At 41.2% G+C, this 16,813-nt stretch overlaps 1 protein-coding gene across 2 annotated transcripts in view; it reads right to left on the bottom strand.

Annotated features, from left to right (window-relative positions):
* The window catches only part of LOC120635339 (serine protease snake-like), a 41,934-nt gene extending 26,753 nt beyond the window's left edge, over positions 1-15,181 (bottom strand). Inside the window, exons 1-3 of one of the 2 annotated variants that reach the window (XM_039906317.1) lie at positions 15,058-15,181; positions 7,140-7,234; positions 6,386-6,474 (exon numbers count right to left, since the gene is read on the bottom strand). In XM_039906317.1, the coding sequence (XP_039762251.1) occupies positions 6,386-6,474; positions 7,140-7,209 (159 nt within the window). In that variant the 5' untranslated portion in view covers positions 7,210-7,234; positions 15,058-15,181. Of the gene's footprint in view, positions 1-6,385; positions 6,475-7,139; positions 7,235-14,634; positions 14,753-15,057 lie in introns of those variants that run through there. The other variant, XM_039906318.1, reaches the window with a different exon arrangement.
* Between the last annotated feature and the right edge of the window lie 1,632 nt (positions 15,182-16,813).

The following is a 16,813-nucleotide window of genomic DNA, read 5'->3' as shown; positions in this document are numbered from 1 at the left end:
TAAAATATTACGAGTGTTATTTAAAAATATTAATATCTTTTCGGCTTGTATGGTAGTACCGCCACTGGTTCTGGCGGCTTCCTTTCCAAGTTTCGTAGACTTAATAGTTTCTTTGATTCCGTGATTACTTAGCCAATAGTATTTTGTTTTTTAATAAAGAGAGACTTCAACGACACTACACAAGATATAAGCTATTTTAACCAACTTTTGAAATAAATATTATACCAAAATAAATTTTTGTATAAATCGAGTTTGACTAAGTGCAACAAAAAGCTTCCAACAAACATAAAACTAACTTTATAGTTGAAAATGTAGGCAAACCTCGATATATCTACTGAATACATCTGCGTCACCTTTTCGATTTTAGAAAATTTTCTTTTTCTCAATATTTGTCTGTTTATATTCACTTATAAAAGCAATAAAGAAAAAAAAAAAATCTGGTGGTGGTGTAAAGTTATTATAAACCTACATTCAATTAGCTAAATACAAATACATAAACAAAATTGCACAAGTAAGAATGATATAATAAAAAAATATATATATATTAAACTAATATCTACTCAATCGTACATAACTAAGAACTATAACTAACAAACTAAGAATACTTAAGAACATGTAAATAAGATAGGTTGTCACACCGTGAGAGAGAAGAAGTACGTGTCAAGGTAAAATAAATGTTTTAATGCTGGAATAGCTTGTAGAGTATTCTAGTATGATTGAGTCTACGTTAAAAGGATAGCTTATTGAGAATGTGCGTCGAATACCACTATGATTATATTGCTAAAATTAATTAGAGTTAAAGGGAACTATTCTATGCCCATCCTAGACGATGTGATAGCTCGACTCATAGGCTAAGCTTGTTTGTTTTCACTCGATTTGACTTCAGGGTCTACTACCAAGTCCCTACTTCAGTGCTTAGTATACACCTAACTTCGTTTGTCTTTCATATGGTCAATACAATCATGATACCATTTGACTAGCACCGGCTGTCTTTCAGTGAATGATAAATATAATCTTAGGGTCAGATTGTTTCGGTTAGGTTAATTAATAGTGAGGATTGGCTGCATACACTGCAGCTTTGTACAGACTACAGAGCTTTGTAGGACCTTAACAGGGCTTAAAAGATAACTTATTAATAAAAGATAATAAGTTGTTTCGTTACCTTAAGTCAGATAAAAGAAACCCCGTAGGTAAGCATGTGTTAAAAGCGTTCAAAGCGTTATGAAGGTCTTCCCTACCCTATTGCTAAAGCAGATATGCCATTTCTTACCATTCATGTACCCTTCGTAAAGTCAATTAGCACATGCTCGTTTTTGTAGAGGGTTGCACAAAGTTTTGTTTTACTAAGCCCGATAGCAATACCAACCTCTTAAATGGGATAAGAGCTCTAAGGCAGTATTATGAGTGACGAAGGTAACCATTTCACTTCTCACACATTAACTCTATTTTGCTTGAATAGGGGCACAAAGCATACCCTTATCGCAGTAGGAAGTTCTAGGTTGAATGGCAAAGTAGGTACAGGGGTACAATCTTACCATTCTCGACTCCTTAGAGGCAATGACGGCGAAATATGGTGGAAAGAATTGGCAAATTATTAGGATTAACATTCTGGAAATATTCAGTGGGGACTGAATAACACCATCCAGATAACGACCGCCCGCGCCGGCCGGTAGGACACCATCAGAGGTACTGTCTCAATGCTGTTTCCAAAGGCGCTGATGAAATGATGATGAAAGAACAAACGACTTTATGCAAAAGGGTTAACTTATTAAGATAACTCAATCGTGTATAATGCTATGGATACATATTGCTTATGCCTTGAGGTGAATGGATCGGTTACCAGTAGTAACTTATAATGAGGATTGATTAAAATATAGCAAAAAAAAAAAAAAAAAATTGGATAAAAGTTGGTTCTATTTGGTTTTAGTTTACAATGTTTTATGTTCAAGTTTTGTTTTGTGTGTTTTATAAGCGCTTGATGCATAAAACTACAGACAACCATTTTTCTATTGTTGCAGATTAGACACGAGAATCGATCGGATCGTGTCTTGATGTAGCTGGAATCAGGGACGAGAATCGATCGGATCGTGCCCTGATACAGCAAAAACACTAGAGCCAGGCACGAGAATCGATCGGATCGTGTCCTGGAACTTAAATAGAGAGAGAGAGTATGATGCCCACTGACTGCCACAAGTAAATCGATCGTCTTGTTGGCATGTCTGTAGGGTTTCCCCTGATAAATCGATCGTTCAGGGGATGAGTCGTAATGGGTTATTCGATTAATTGATCGTTCGGATCCCAAATATAATGAATACATTTATGATGAAAAACATTTATCGATCGTTGTTTTTCTTATCAAGTCGATTTATATAATGTTTATGAAGTAGTATGAATAATATTATATTTATATAATTATAAAGGTATAATAGGTCTAGAAAATAATCTTTACCTATATTATTTACTAAAATATTGATGGTTGTGGTTGTTTTGTTAGTTATATTAAACTCCAATGTATATGTAAATATATAGTAAGATGATAATGGATGTTTATAACATATTTTGGTACTCAATTGTTAAAATTATGTCAAGATTGAAACAACTGGCCAAGTTCCGATTGTTAGGATGCCTCCTGGCGACATGTGCGAGGGCGCACACGTTGTCAGGACGGTCGATTGTTAGGATTTAAATTTAAATAGCATTATAATTTCCACTTCTTTGTTATTTTTTTAATTTAATCTTATTTTTGAACGAGACGATCGGTTGTCATTCTCCGATTGGTTAACGCCGGTAGACGCATAACGGCGGGAACCAATCAAATTGCTTGGATTCTACCTGGACGCTAGGAGTTTTGGCGGGAAATTGGATTTTGTCTTGGCGGGTTGGATCGTTCTTTGAGAGAGTTATGAAGTGAATTGCGAGGTTGTAAAACGATAAGTTCATATTGTCATAGTTTATAAAGTAAATTAATAAAGTGATATTTGTATGGTATGTTTATTTGCATCTTTTCGTGGCCTCATCGCTATCCTACTAAAGTTTATAATAGTAACGAGAAATAGAGAACATTTATAAAAAATATATTCTATCAACTAAAACCTGTTATTTTTATACGTGTAACGGAATTACGAAATACTGTTGAATGTCGCATAATACTAATAAATATGAAATATACATATATCAACGGCCGACGCAGCGCAGTGGGCAGCGACCCTGCTTTCTGAGTCCGAGGCCATCGGTTCGATTCCCACTACTGGAAAATTTTTGTGTGTTGAGCATGAATGTTTTTCAGTGTCTGTGTGTCTATAAAAATATTCATCAGTTACCTTAGTACCCAAAACACAAGCTAAAATTTACTTTAGGGCTAGATGGCGATGTGTGTATTGTCGTAGTATATTTATTTATTTAGTAGGTGTTGCACGCGACTTCGTCTGCGTTTGATTTTGTTTTTTGATGTGGCATTAAATTTAGTTGTTGTTCTAAAAAAATCGCTAGGCTTAGCGATACTGAATACTTTAATTTTTTTTATTTATTACGGAGTACTCCACACGGAGTACTTTCGCATTTATAATAATCCCCCTCCCCCTCATTTAAAGCTTTAATGGGGGGTTTGCTGCTGTCCGCTGAGGAGTTCTGTCCTGTATCTCCAACCACAGTTTGGGCAAAATTAAACACATATTATAACCTCTATAGTACAAAACTAATTATTCAAATCGGTTATAATTTGTCGGAGTTATAGTGTAAAATCGTCAAACACTTTCATTCCCTCTTCCAAAGGAATCGAGCTTAATGTCGGGATAAAAAGTATCCTATATTACTTTTAACACTTCCAAGAATATGTGTACAAAGTTTTATGAGGATCGGTTTAGTAGTTTTTGCGTGAAAGCGTAACAAACAAACTTACATTGTCATTTATAATATTAGTAGGGACGGGATAAAAAGTATCCTATATTACTTTTAACACTTCAAAGAATATGTGTACACAGTTTCATGAGGATCGGTTCAGTAGTTTTTGCGTGAAAGCGTAACAAACAAACTTACATTGACATATATAATATTTGTAGGGATAGGGATGGATAGGGATAGGGATAGGGATATAAATTTTTCAATATAAACTAATTCCAAACATTCTAGGTGTTTACTTTTGACAACCCTATTGAAGATCAAAGACCGACACGCGCACAGTACCTACGCTACGCGACGCGTACCTAATAAGTGACAAGAGGCACTTGATTATACTTTTGCATGTGATGTAAGGCCTGTACTATCTGATTTTTTAGGGGACGTTAGGTTGGTATGAATTAACACGCACAAAGACTTTCCAATCAGAAGTATAATAATGATTTATAACAAGAAGAATACATGACACAGCAAAAATTAGGACCACACGAAATAAGATACTGCACATAAAAAGTCTATCGGTATTTAATATGCGCATACGGTCGAGTCGCGCGGAAGGTTTGTACTACACTCCAGCGCCCAGCGCATAGGCGACGATCGCGGTGGGAACTTCGCACGCCGAGACCTAGTTTATTTTCGCATACTTATCGCTCTCTCTTAATCGCTCTTAATCTTATCACTACTCGAGTAATTTAAGTTTAAATAATTATATATTTATGATATGTGTGTTATACGAACACTTATAATAATTATGATATATATTATTACTAGCTGACCCCAGCGCCATCTGTCGGGTTGATTTGTGAATCTAAACCATCCAGGGTGCCCCGCAAACGCATACCGAAAAATTCATTCAAATCGGTCCAGCCGTTTAGGAGGAGTTCAGTTACATACACACGCACACAAGAAATATATATATAAAGATAGTGTATAGTGCATTGTCGTGTGGTCATGAATCAATTATGTTATTTATGAAATATCCTTTATTAATAAACCAACGAAAAATATATTTTTCTAGGGAAATAATAATTACAAACTAAAATTAATATTTACAATAAATATGAGCCGTCTAACTGTTCACTTATGGGCATGGCACCCAAAATGCTGGCGCTATTGCCCCTTTGAATTGCTAGACTTAGTCGTTGGGTTAAATAAGCGCCAGCTCTTGGGTCACCAGACGTAAGGACTAATTTTTGGGACACGATGTTAATAAAATTTTTCGTGTCCGAATACCATGGGCCCAGAGTCTCAAACGCAAGCGCCGCACAAACTTAGTCATTACAAATAACGGAGTATTTTATTTATAATTTTATTTTTCATTAATAAATGAAATAAACTGATATAAAATAAATAAATATACTAAACTAGCCCCAAAGTAAGCGTAGCTTGTGTTATGGGTGCTAAGATGACTGATGAATATTTTTTCAATAATAAATATACTACGACAATACACACATCGCCATCTAGCCCCAAAGTAAGCGTAGCTTGTGTTATGGGTACTAAGATGACTGATAAATATTTTTATGAATATTATACATAAATACTTAGAATATACATATAAACACCCAACATACATAGCAACACACTGAAAAACATTCATGTTCATCACACAAACATTTTCCAGTTGTGGGAATCGAACCCACGGCCTTTGACTCAGAAAGCAGGGTCGCTGCCCACCTAGCTACACGTCCCTATATGAGTCTCCCTACTGTCTGAGGGGGGGTCAAGCTGTCCTGATGCCCTCCTCATTAGCGTATTAGCCCTGGCAATCAGTTGGGGTTGTTGGTAGTCGTCTGGGAAGTATACAACGGGTTCCCCGGACGTACAATAAAGCCAACGAGAGGGACATGCCGTGGTGGTTTTCAGTTCGGGTAAACGAGTCCCACATAACCTCTGTCCTGCCCAAAAGGACAGAGGTAGCCATAAAGTTTTTCCATCACGACAAAAAAAAAATGATGATGACGACATATAATAATAATAATAATCATTTATTCAGGCTAAAAATGATGGATACAATAATTACATAAATGCCCTAACCTCTGTGGAAGGAAGACCTGTGTTACAGAGGCTAGGTCCTTCCTGATGTTACAAAGGGTGCTTGTTTATTTGGAAACCTACGTTTTATAAAATCTACATATTATAAAAAAATAAGAGCTAAAAATAAGAAAACAAAATAAAAATTAAACTATAACTAGAGAATAAATTTTGTAGGTCTGTGTGGGGTATTCTGGGTGTGTGTGTGAAAGTGTGTGTGTGCGTGTGTGCGTAAATGAATGTGCAAGAGGATGCTTGTGTGCGTGCGTGAACAACATTTAAGACATTCAAAGCAGTGCACTAACGTGAAAGAATGTTGTACAAATGTGCGAAATGTAAATCGTGTAAATGTTCATAATCTTAAGTATATATTCAGTGTCGTTATAGCTAAGACCTGATAGCCAGCCTTTTACTGATTTTGCAAGCTCATATTTACTGGCATTGATTATATACTTACAGATGGCTTAATCCGCTGTTTGAATATAGACGGGCAAGATCTGACCCCTTTACACAGGCCTTTGATGCCATTGGCTCGACAGATATAGCCTAGGACAAATAAAAGTTAACATAAAACTAAAATGATTATATTTTTCGGGATCGAACCTGACACCTTCCTCTCATAAGGCCGCAGCACTCACCAATACGGCAAGGATGTCGTTGGAATCTTTTCTCAAATGGTTAATACCTTATTCCGATTACCTTGATCTTTTCTTATTCTTTTTCAGCTCTCACAAGATAGAAAAATGAATGTTAAAATGTAAAATGTAAATTGTTGATGTTTAAAAAGAGCAACTGCTGAGTTTCTTGCCGGCTTCTTCTCGGCAGAATCTGCCTTCCGAACCGGTGGTAGAGTCACTACACACGGACAGACTTGACGTTTCAAAAGGCCTACTTGAAATAAATGAATTTTTTTTTTGAATATATAAAAAACAATATTTGTAACTAAAGACAAATAAATAAATAAGTAACTACAATTAACCATACTATTGAATATATCAAAAAGATCATTAATTCTTCCAAGGTGTTGGAATGGCCAGCCCGTACTAGTAAACGCAGCGTTGGACCCCCAAAGAGGTGGTCAGACGACATCAAACGCTTCGCTGGGAGCCGCTGGAGACAAGCGGCCCAGAATCGAGGTGTTTGGAACTCCCTACAAAAGACCTATGTCCAGCAGTGGACTTAAATTGGTTGAAGATAACAATGATGATTACCTTTCTTGCTGCATAAAGCGAAGGTATGCAACAGCAGAAGTGACGTTGCAGCAAGCGTGACTGCCTTCATGTCTGTATATCGTCCCAGAGTACACCTGCAACATTCAAAGAGTTATATTTTAAATAAATATACTACGACAATACACACATCGCCATCTAGCCCCAAAGTAAGCTTGTGTTATGGGTACTGAGATAGCTGATGAATATTTTTTTATGAATATAATACACATTAATACTTATAATATACAGATAAACACCCAGACACTGAAAAACATTTATGTTCATCACACAAACACTCTCCAGTTGTGGGAATCGAACCCACGGCCTTGGACTCAGAAAGCGGGACTCGGCCGTCATATTTTGTGTGCAATATAGATAAAATAAAGTAATTCATTTAAAGGAAAATGTATACAATTTTATATTTTTTATAAATGTTTCTACCTACATATAAGACTGATGTAAAGGCATATACTAATTTCGGCACCGATGGTAGGAGAGCCGTAGCCGTCTTAATTGGAAAAAGCGCTCAGGCCTGATTTTCAGAGAGTTGCAGGTTCAAATCCTGTCTGTGTATAAAACTGTATACAATCTCACAATAAACTACGAGTTTATATCTTGGAGGTGTCTCTGAAAAAGTTTGTGTTAGAAGTAAGCTTACAGGCTAATCTAACCAGGTTGCTTCTTTAATAGTTTTAAGTGACAATGTGAGATTGTGATAACAAAAAAAACAGCCGGCTAAGTTTGTTGTGGGCTTCTTCTTAGACCAGGACGCGTTTGGAACCCTCGTAGCTTTAGTTTTAAGTTGACAACTTTAGTTATCGCCATCAACTCACTTATATGTTATATTTTACATGTAATGTACGAATCAAAAGTGCCATATATGTGCCTATTTGAAAAAAGAAATACATATTTTACTTCGACTTTTACTTTAGCTTCTTAAATATTTTCAAATGACAATGCCAGATGGTGATAACAAAACGGACACCCGGATAAATCGAGTTAGTTAGTTTTCGGTCCCGGTTATTATAACCGGTGATAATAGTCGTTTAAGCTCATAAACCCGGATTAGAGCAGCGTGGTGGGTCTATGCTCTACAACCTTCTTACGAGAGAGGTGTGGGACACAGCGGTGGGACTTTAATAGGCGGATGATAACACGACAGTATTGCCGCTTCAATTTTGTTTTATTTCGCATCACTTGTATAAACAAACTGTTATAACGTATACTATAATGTCTCGATAACCTTACGTAAAACGGTCACTTTTCCAAAACACTTTCTTAGGAATTCATAATCATTTTAAAAAGTCACTTTCTTATGAGATAATAATCTTATAGGTTACAATTAAAATCACATTGGATGCTTGCATCCTGGAAAGTTTTTGATGAAATTAAATAAAGAATAAATTGAATTTTTTAGATAGGTAAACGCGAAATTTATTAAAAATGAAAATTTATGAAAAAAGACGCTGTGTTTGTGTGTGTGTCACTGTTGCATTCCGAACGGATGGACACATTTCGATTTTTTATTTTTTTTGCTTGAAGGTAAATTAGTCGGGAATGTTCCTGATAAAAAACGATTCAAGATGGCCGTCGCACCGATTCCGACTCGCGCATCCGTCCCGTACGGATGTCTGTCTCGCAACCGATTGCTCGAGGTGAAAGTGTCAGTGGAAATCAGTGTCCGTTTCTGCGTTGTGGTAGTGCAGTGTAGTTCTAGGGTCTAGGATTCCTGTAAGTACACGTGTTATTATTAGCGTAGTTTAACACCCTCGTCACCTAAAGGCGAGGCCCCATAGGGCCACACCCTTTTTTAGGCACACACCTCCCTGCATGGCAGGGAGGTCAACCGCTACCCCGGGGGCCGCCATGGCCCTCGCCGACTCCGACCTTAATCTGGAGGCCCTCTTAAAGGACCTCCAGGAGAATAACGCGGGTTACCTAAACCGCTTTAGGACTGTTAGGCCTAGAGTGTTCACGGACAGCCCGCAATCCCCGGCTCCCGCAGAGCCGACTACTGAAGACCCGGTCGCTATCCCTGCGATAGCGATCGAAGAATCTACCTCCCCGGCATCATCCGAGACCGACGACGGCTTCACCGTCGTCGGTGCTAAAAAGCGGAAGCTTAAGGCTTCCAAATCCAAGGCGAACCCGCCAAAGAAAGTGGTAACGGACCGCCCGATTAAGACCCAGTCCCAAGCGCCCCGCGCAGCGCCTCGCGCAGCGTCCCAGGCTTCCCCTGCGGACGAAGACGAGCCCGAAGACTCCCCTATGGAGGAGCAACCCCAACCCAGGGATAGAATCCCACCTCTCTTCATCCGCGACAAGCTCGCATGGATGAAAATCATCCCGCTTCTTGAAGCGAACGGCATCGGCTTCACCGGTGCCCGATCCACCGCTATAGGCATTAGAGTACAGTGCCTATCCTCCGACGACCACCGTCGGCTAACTTCAATGCTCAGAGAGCATAATATAGGTTTTCATACCTACGCCCTAAGAGACGAACGCATTCTCCGCGTCGTCATTAAAGGATTACCGAAGGAGATTAGCTCCGAGGTAATAAAAGCCGACCTTTTGTCGCAAAATCTACCTGTCCTGGAGGTACATAGGATGTACAATACCAGGACGAAATATGTCTACGAGATGGTTCTCGTTTTATTAGAACTTTCCCCCGAAGGTAAAGAGATTTACAATCTCGAAAAAGTGTGCCACCTTTCAGGACTCACTATCGAGAAGCCCCATAACAGAGGCAAGGTCGGCCAGTGCCACCGATGCCAACTGTACGGCCATTCCGCAAGGAATTGTTTCGCCCGCCCTAGGTGCGTCAAGTGCCTGGGCGACCACGGCACCGCCGATTGCTCCCGACGGGACCCGACCGTCGACGAACCACCGAGCTGTGTACTCTGCTACACCCAAGGGCACCCCGCGAATTATCGCGGATGCCCAAAGGCGCCGCAGTTTACACGGCGCAGGGGTCCGCCGCCGGCTCGGAGACCCGCAGCACAGCCCGCCCAACGCTTCGTCCCAGCGCCGGTACCCGCTACCAGCGCATGGGCCAAGCCCCTTAACGGAGCGCCTAGCGCCTCCGCCCCCGCCCCCGCACCGGTGCCGGTAGCCCCTCAGGCCACCGCACCGGCAGCGGCCCACCCGGCCTCAGCGCCCTCGCCCATGCACCTATCTCCGGATATGGACCCCCTGGACTTCATCCAGTACCTCGTGTCTGCGGTTGACATGAACGAGGTAAAAGTATTCTTTGCAAAGGCAAAGGTCTCCCTCAACCAGGCTATGCGTGAGCACTCTAGCCTCCTAACAACCATCGGGACTATCCAAAAAGCAATCCGTTAATGGGTAGTACATATAAAGGTAGGGTAAAACCACACTCCCTGGCAGTCAGCTTCTTTAATGCAAACGGCATTATCGATCAAATGCATCAAATCCGTGAATTTATATGTGCACAACAAATCGATATCTTCCTAGTGCAAGAGACCTTCTTAAAACCTAGTAGAAGCGATCCCAAAGTTGGAAATTATAACTTAATTAGAAATGATCGGACCACCAACCGGTTGGGTGGTACCGCGATCTATTACAGAAGGGCTCTTCACTGCACTCCTCTCGATCCTCCACAGCTTACCAACATGGAAGCCTCCGTATGTCAGGTGGGTATGACCGGCCATCCGTCGATCATACTAGCATCCGTTTATCTCTCACCGAACAAAACCTTTTTAGAGAGTGACTTACTCGCTCTCCTCTCCTTAGGTGACTCTGTCATTTTGGCTGGCGACTTCAACGCTAAGCACACCGACTGGTCCCGCTCCACTAACGCGCACGGACGACAACTTAACATACTTGTCAGACGACCCGACCTCAACTTTATCGTAGTTGCCCCAGACTCGCCGACTCGCTTCCCGATGTCGGATAGTTCGATCGACCGACCGGACATACTCGACATAGCGCTCCTCAAGAATATCACCCTTCAGGTGAACTCTGTGGAAGTGCTATCCGAGCTATATTCGGATCACAGACCTGTCAAACTACAGCTAGGCCCCGTAGGCCCCGCGATCCTCCCGACCCGTAAAGTCATCGACTTCAAGAAGCTCTCCGGGCTACTCGAAGCGAAGGACTCTGTGCACCTCTCTAAAATTCCTGACGTCGTAGAGACATTAGAGCAAGCCCAGGCAGCCTCACTGCACCTGACCAACCACGTTTGTGACGCTACGAGCGAATGCTCCCGCGAGATGCCGTGCGGATTTTACCGCATGGTACTCACGGAGGACGCGCGAGAGCTAATCACAAACAAGAATAGGGCCCATAGGGAGCATGACAAATATCCGACACGACAGAATCGGTTAGAACTCTGGAGAGCCCAGAGGAAGGTAGTGTCTATCATTACCGCACTCCGACACGGACAATGGGACAGGTTCTTGGGGGAGCTCTCGCCATCGCGTAGTGCGTTCTACAAACTGGCGAAGGCTCTCAAAATGACCCGCGCTCCCGCCCTCCCCCCGTTAGCACGGCCCGACCTTCCGCCCGCCTTTGAAGATATCGATAAGGCTGAATGCATGGCTGACTGCCTCGAATCCCAATGCTCTCCGAGCACCGTATCCATTGATAGGCCCCACGTCTTGCGAGTCGAAAGCGAACTCGCAACAATCCTCTCGACCCCTCCCGATGGTGAACCTCTCGCCCCGACGACCTGCGATGAAGTTCATACTATTATCAAGGGTTTCCACTCTAAGAAAGCCCCAGGCCCCGACGGCATTACCAATACAACCCTAAAGTTACTCCCAGGACAAATTATCAACCTACTTGTGGTAATTTTTAATGTATTCTTGGCAAACTGCTACTTCCCCAACCAGTGGAAGGAAGCAACAGTCATAGGTATCCACAAGTCGGGCAAACCCCGCGACCTTCCCTCCAGTTATCGCCCTATAAGCCTCCTCAACACCTTAGCAAAGGTGTATGAGAGGGTAATATTACACAGACTGAAGGCAGTCGTAGAGGAGAAAAACCTCCTTAACGACGAGCAATTCGGCTTTCGAGCCAAGCACTCTTGCGTCCACCAAGCGCACCGCCTCACGGAGCACATACTGGCAGGATTCAATCGATACAGACACATGAGCCCCACTGGGGCCGTGTTCTTAGACATTGCCAAGGCCTTCGACAGGGTCTGGCACGCCGGCTTGTTGTACAAGCTGTACCATCTGGGCGTGCCAGCTAGTCTCGTTCGTTTGCTGCGAGCGTATCTCACCGATCGCACATTTCGCTATCGTCTAGACGGTACGCTCTCTTCCCCTAGACCCATACGAGCGGGAGTCCCTCAGGGCTCCGCGCTCTCCCCACTTCTATACGCGCTCTTCACGAGCGACATTCCCCGCGACCTACCGGCGACGGTCAAACTGGCCCAATTCGCCGACGATACCGCTCTCTTTGCGACCGATCCCAAAAAGAGCAACATTGCAAGTCGACTCCAAAAGGCGCTCCACCTGCTGGGCAAGTGGTTCCGCCTCTGGAGGATCGAGGTTAACCCCGAGAAGAGCGCAGCGGTGCTCTTCACGGGCAAACCGAGAGGCCGCTTCACGGTAAACCCCGCAGAGGTCACCCTCTACGGGCGTCCCATACCCTGGCAAGACAAGGCCAAATACCTGGGAGTAACGTTCGATCATAGAATGAGCTTCACCGCACACATTCGCAAGGCCCGCAACAAGGCTGCGTATGTGATGGGTCGTCTCTATCCGATGATTTGCCGCAAAAGCAAATTATCCCTCCGTCACAAGGTAACCTTGTATAAAACGTGCATACGTCCCATTATGACATACGCCAGCGTCGTATTCGCCCATCGCCCTCACAGCTCCTACAGGAGCTTTCAAGTCCTGCAGAACAAATTTATGCGTATGACCACGGACAGTCCGTGGTACATGCGCAACGTAGATCTCCACCGAGACCTCGATCTTCCCACCATAGCCCAGTACATGAAAACATTATCAAAGACCTACTTTGAAAATGCAGTCCGACACCCCAACCCCCTAGTGGTCGAGGCGTCCACTTATACCCCCGTCCCCGACGTCGAACCAAAGCGGCGACGTCCGAAGCATGTCCTTGACGACCCTGACGACAAAATAACTACCGACAACGTGTCCCAACAACACACACACACGCAACATTCACAGCGTCTTCGCCGGCGAAGACGAGGGCCCCGATTTCTGACGTCATCCGGACGTGGATCCTTACCACGGTCACGGGGGCGTTCGGACTAAACAATGATTAGTCCAAAAGTCCACCAACAGTCAGATTAACGTCGAACCGAGCCGAGGTCCGAGTCCTCGCAGGAGGCACCCTCGGGTCGACGTCTCCCATACTCCCCCCGATGTCGTCGAGCCCTGGGGCTCTTCTCATGGCGAGCTTTCGCGCTCGCCCCACTCCCCCGGTGACGCCGTAGCAACCCCTTAGGTGGTTATCGGCAAGTGTCCTTCCGAAAAAGCAAAAGCCGTCGCACCGCCACGAAATAATGGATTACGTATTTTTGCACCAGTAGAGTAATTTTTGTAATTTACAAATATATTAAAGCGGTGATAGCGCATTGAGTAGGAGCTCGACTTCACTTTCGGGGGCCCGAGTTCGAATCCTAGCACCTCTAACTTTTAGAAATTTTTCTGTTTTTTTTATTTAATTAAAATATCATTTGCTTGAACGGTGAAGGAAAACACTGTGAGGAAACCTGCATGCCTGAAAGTTCTACGTGGTGTTATATATATATGAACGCTTCATCTTAGTGAGTTATGTGCGTTTTAATTAAAATATCACTTGCTTCAACGGTGAAGGAAAACACTGTGAGGAAACTACATGCCTTAGAGTTCTACATAATGTTCGAAAAGGTGTGTGGAGTCCACCAATCCGCACTGGGCCTGCGTGGTGGACTACGGCCTTCACCCTTTCTCATTGTGGGATACCCGTGCTCTGTATTTGGCTGAAGAGATGTTTATGATGACAAAATATCTAACCTGAACCGAGATATTAAAATTCAGTAACTGTTATACCAATATATATAATATTTATTGTTTACCCATGGCTAACTTTGTATTGTATAGATTTTGGCGTACGTGCCAAAAGGGGGGAAAACTTGTGGCTACACATCATTGCCCGTAAATAGCTTTAAAAATGGCGGCTGCACTACAGAAATTTTCAATATATTGTGCATGAAATTTCTCGCCAACAGCCAGCATGGTGTGTTTATGTCTATACTCTCTTTCCCATAAGGCCTTTGCCCAGCAACATTAGTTTTATGACTTAGATTCTTTAAAGTGAGGTTAGATTTCTTTTTCTTTGTTTCGCAGCCATATGCCTTTTTGAGTAGTAAAACAAGCAATGTGTGTTACATTATACAATAAAAAATATATCATCAGGTATACACTCTGGCCGTATTAAACTCAGATTGACTTCATATAAGCTTATATGTTGAATGGAAATTCTAGAATGATTAAAAAAAAAAAAGTAACCTTACCGGCCAATAACACGTTTTAAACACGTCACACTGTAAACAGGATTTATATGAAAGAGTAATTTGTTGTACTTGAATTATTTAATCACATTTTTCGATTTAATTGTATTACTAGGATAGCATAATTTGCAAGAAGCTACTGTTTTCCGAACCACGCCTATACCACATTATATAGTTCACGCGTTGCAAGCAAATTGTGTCGAACTTCACTACAATTATAAAGACAATAAAACAGAAATGCGCATTGCAAAGTGTTTCGTCTAACATTGTGATTGAAACGTTTAAACTTTCAGGTGGAGATAACATTAATTTAATTGCGCTAGGTATTTAAATTAAAGTTTATTTATCCAATACTAAAAATGGAGGAATGTGGCGTGATTTACATAGCAATCTTTGCCGGATCGAATGAATCAAGCTGTAACTCACCAGAATTTTTTTAACACGCGATTTTGGCACAGAATATGAAAAAAGAGTTAAAATACTTCTTGTATTAGCAATTTTAAGGATATGCAAATCAGCTTGTGATTTTCTACAGTCTCTTCGAACTGCGTGAAATGCAAAAAGTCATGCATTGATAAATTGGCAACATTTATCTCAGATAATATAATATCTGCATAAACGATTAAAAGTAGATAATATATTTTGTTGGACATCTAAAAAAAAAAAATCGATATAACTGTTCTCTATAAATTTTATTGCTTTGCATATTAATTGAAGGCCATTCAAAATTCAAAATTTATTATAGGATAAATTCGTTGTCTGTCTGTGTACCCATACAACCATTCGTCTCGTCTCGTGTGAATCAAACAAATACACGAGCAAAATAATATATTTTGATGAATTATATAATTTTAATAATAAATCCATTTGATTATTATTGAATGCCAAATTAATTGGTGATAACAAGATTATTGAAGTATTTTTAGGGTTCCGAAAGTTATAATGAAAACCTTATAAATATTCAGAAATGTATCTGTCCGTACCACCCGTCTCACCTTCTATATCTTAGAAACTGCTTTAGGTGTCAAGTCAAGAAATGAATGAATGAATACACTTTTATTGAACACCGAAGAAAAAAAAAGTAGTAACAGATATATAAATACAAAGCAAGAGAGTACAATCTGGAAGAAATGTAATCTTAATATATATAAATCTCGTGTCACGATGTTTGTCCGCGATGGACTCCTGAACTACTTAACCGATTTTAAATTAAATTGGCACACCATGAGCAGTCTGGTCCAACTTAAGAGATAGGATAGCTTAGACCTTTATTATAGTCGCAATTTTATTTTATTGCAAATTATTTGTCTATAATTAATTGACAGTCACATGTTATATATATATATATATATATATGTACGACTATACTCATTTAAGGCTTAGCGATACTGAATACTTTAAAAACAAAATCTAACGCAGACGAAGTCGCGGGCAACAGCTAGTGATATATATATTTTAAATCCGTAAGTGTCCATTTGTTTGTTACCTATGTTAGTATATATTGCTGCAACGATCTACCTTATTACCAAACTACCTTTTTATGAATATAATACACATAAATACTTATAATATACAGATAAACACCCAGATACTGAAAAACATTCATGTTCATCACACAAACATTTTCCAGTTGTGGGAATCGAACCCACGGGCTTGGACTCGGAAGGCATGGTCGCTGCCCACTGCGCCTTTCGGCCGTCAAAAGAATGTTAAAATGTTAATAATTAATGTTGGAATAAAGGAACTGCTAAGTTTCTTGACGGCTTAACTTCGGTAGAGTCTGCAGAACCAGTGGTAGAGTCACTACTAACAGATAGCCTTGACGCTTCAGAGTTAAACAGGTCTACTTGAAATTAATGAATTTTGAAGGGCTTTAAGAATTTGGTGTTTTTGAAAGATTCTGATGCGTGCGATGCGTGAACGGTAAACGTTACCCCAAACGTGTAAATAAGTATATCGGAATTGCCGGAATTGTTGTTTCTTTAAAGTTGATAAAACAGTCCGCGACAACATACGAATATTTTTTCAAGTCAGCTTATTTGCGGACGAAGTCGCGCTGGTCCGCTTGTACATTCTTTATTTACCATAAATTCTTCTCTTAATTTAATTTCATGAGCTGTGTTATACGCCATTGGTTGCCTAGAATAGATCGTTATGCAGCGATAAGGCCGCAAAATTGTAT

The sequence above is a fragment of the Pararge aegeria genome, chromosome 26 (assembly GCF_905163445.1).
Source record: "Pararge aegeria chromosome 26, ilParAegt1.1, whole genome shotgun sequence".
In the NCBI taxonomy this organism is placed as follows: Eukaryota; Metazoa; Arthropoda; class Insecta; order Lepidoptera; family Nymphalidae; genus Pararge; species Pararge aegeria.
The sequence above is the reverse complement of the archived record's forward strand: the minus strand, read 5'-3'. Positions and strand labels throughout refer to the sequence as shown.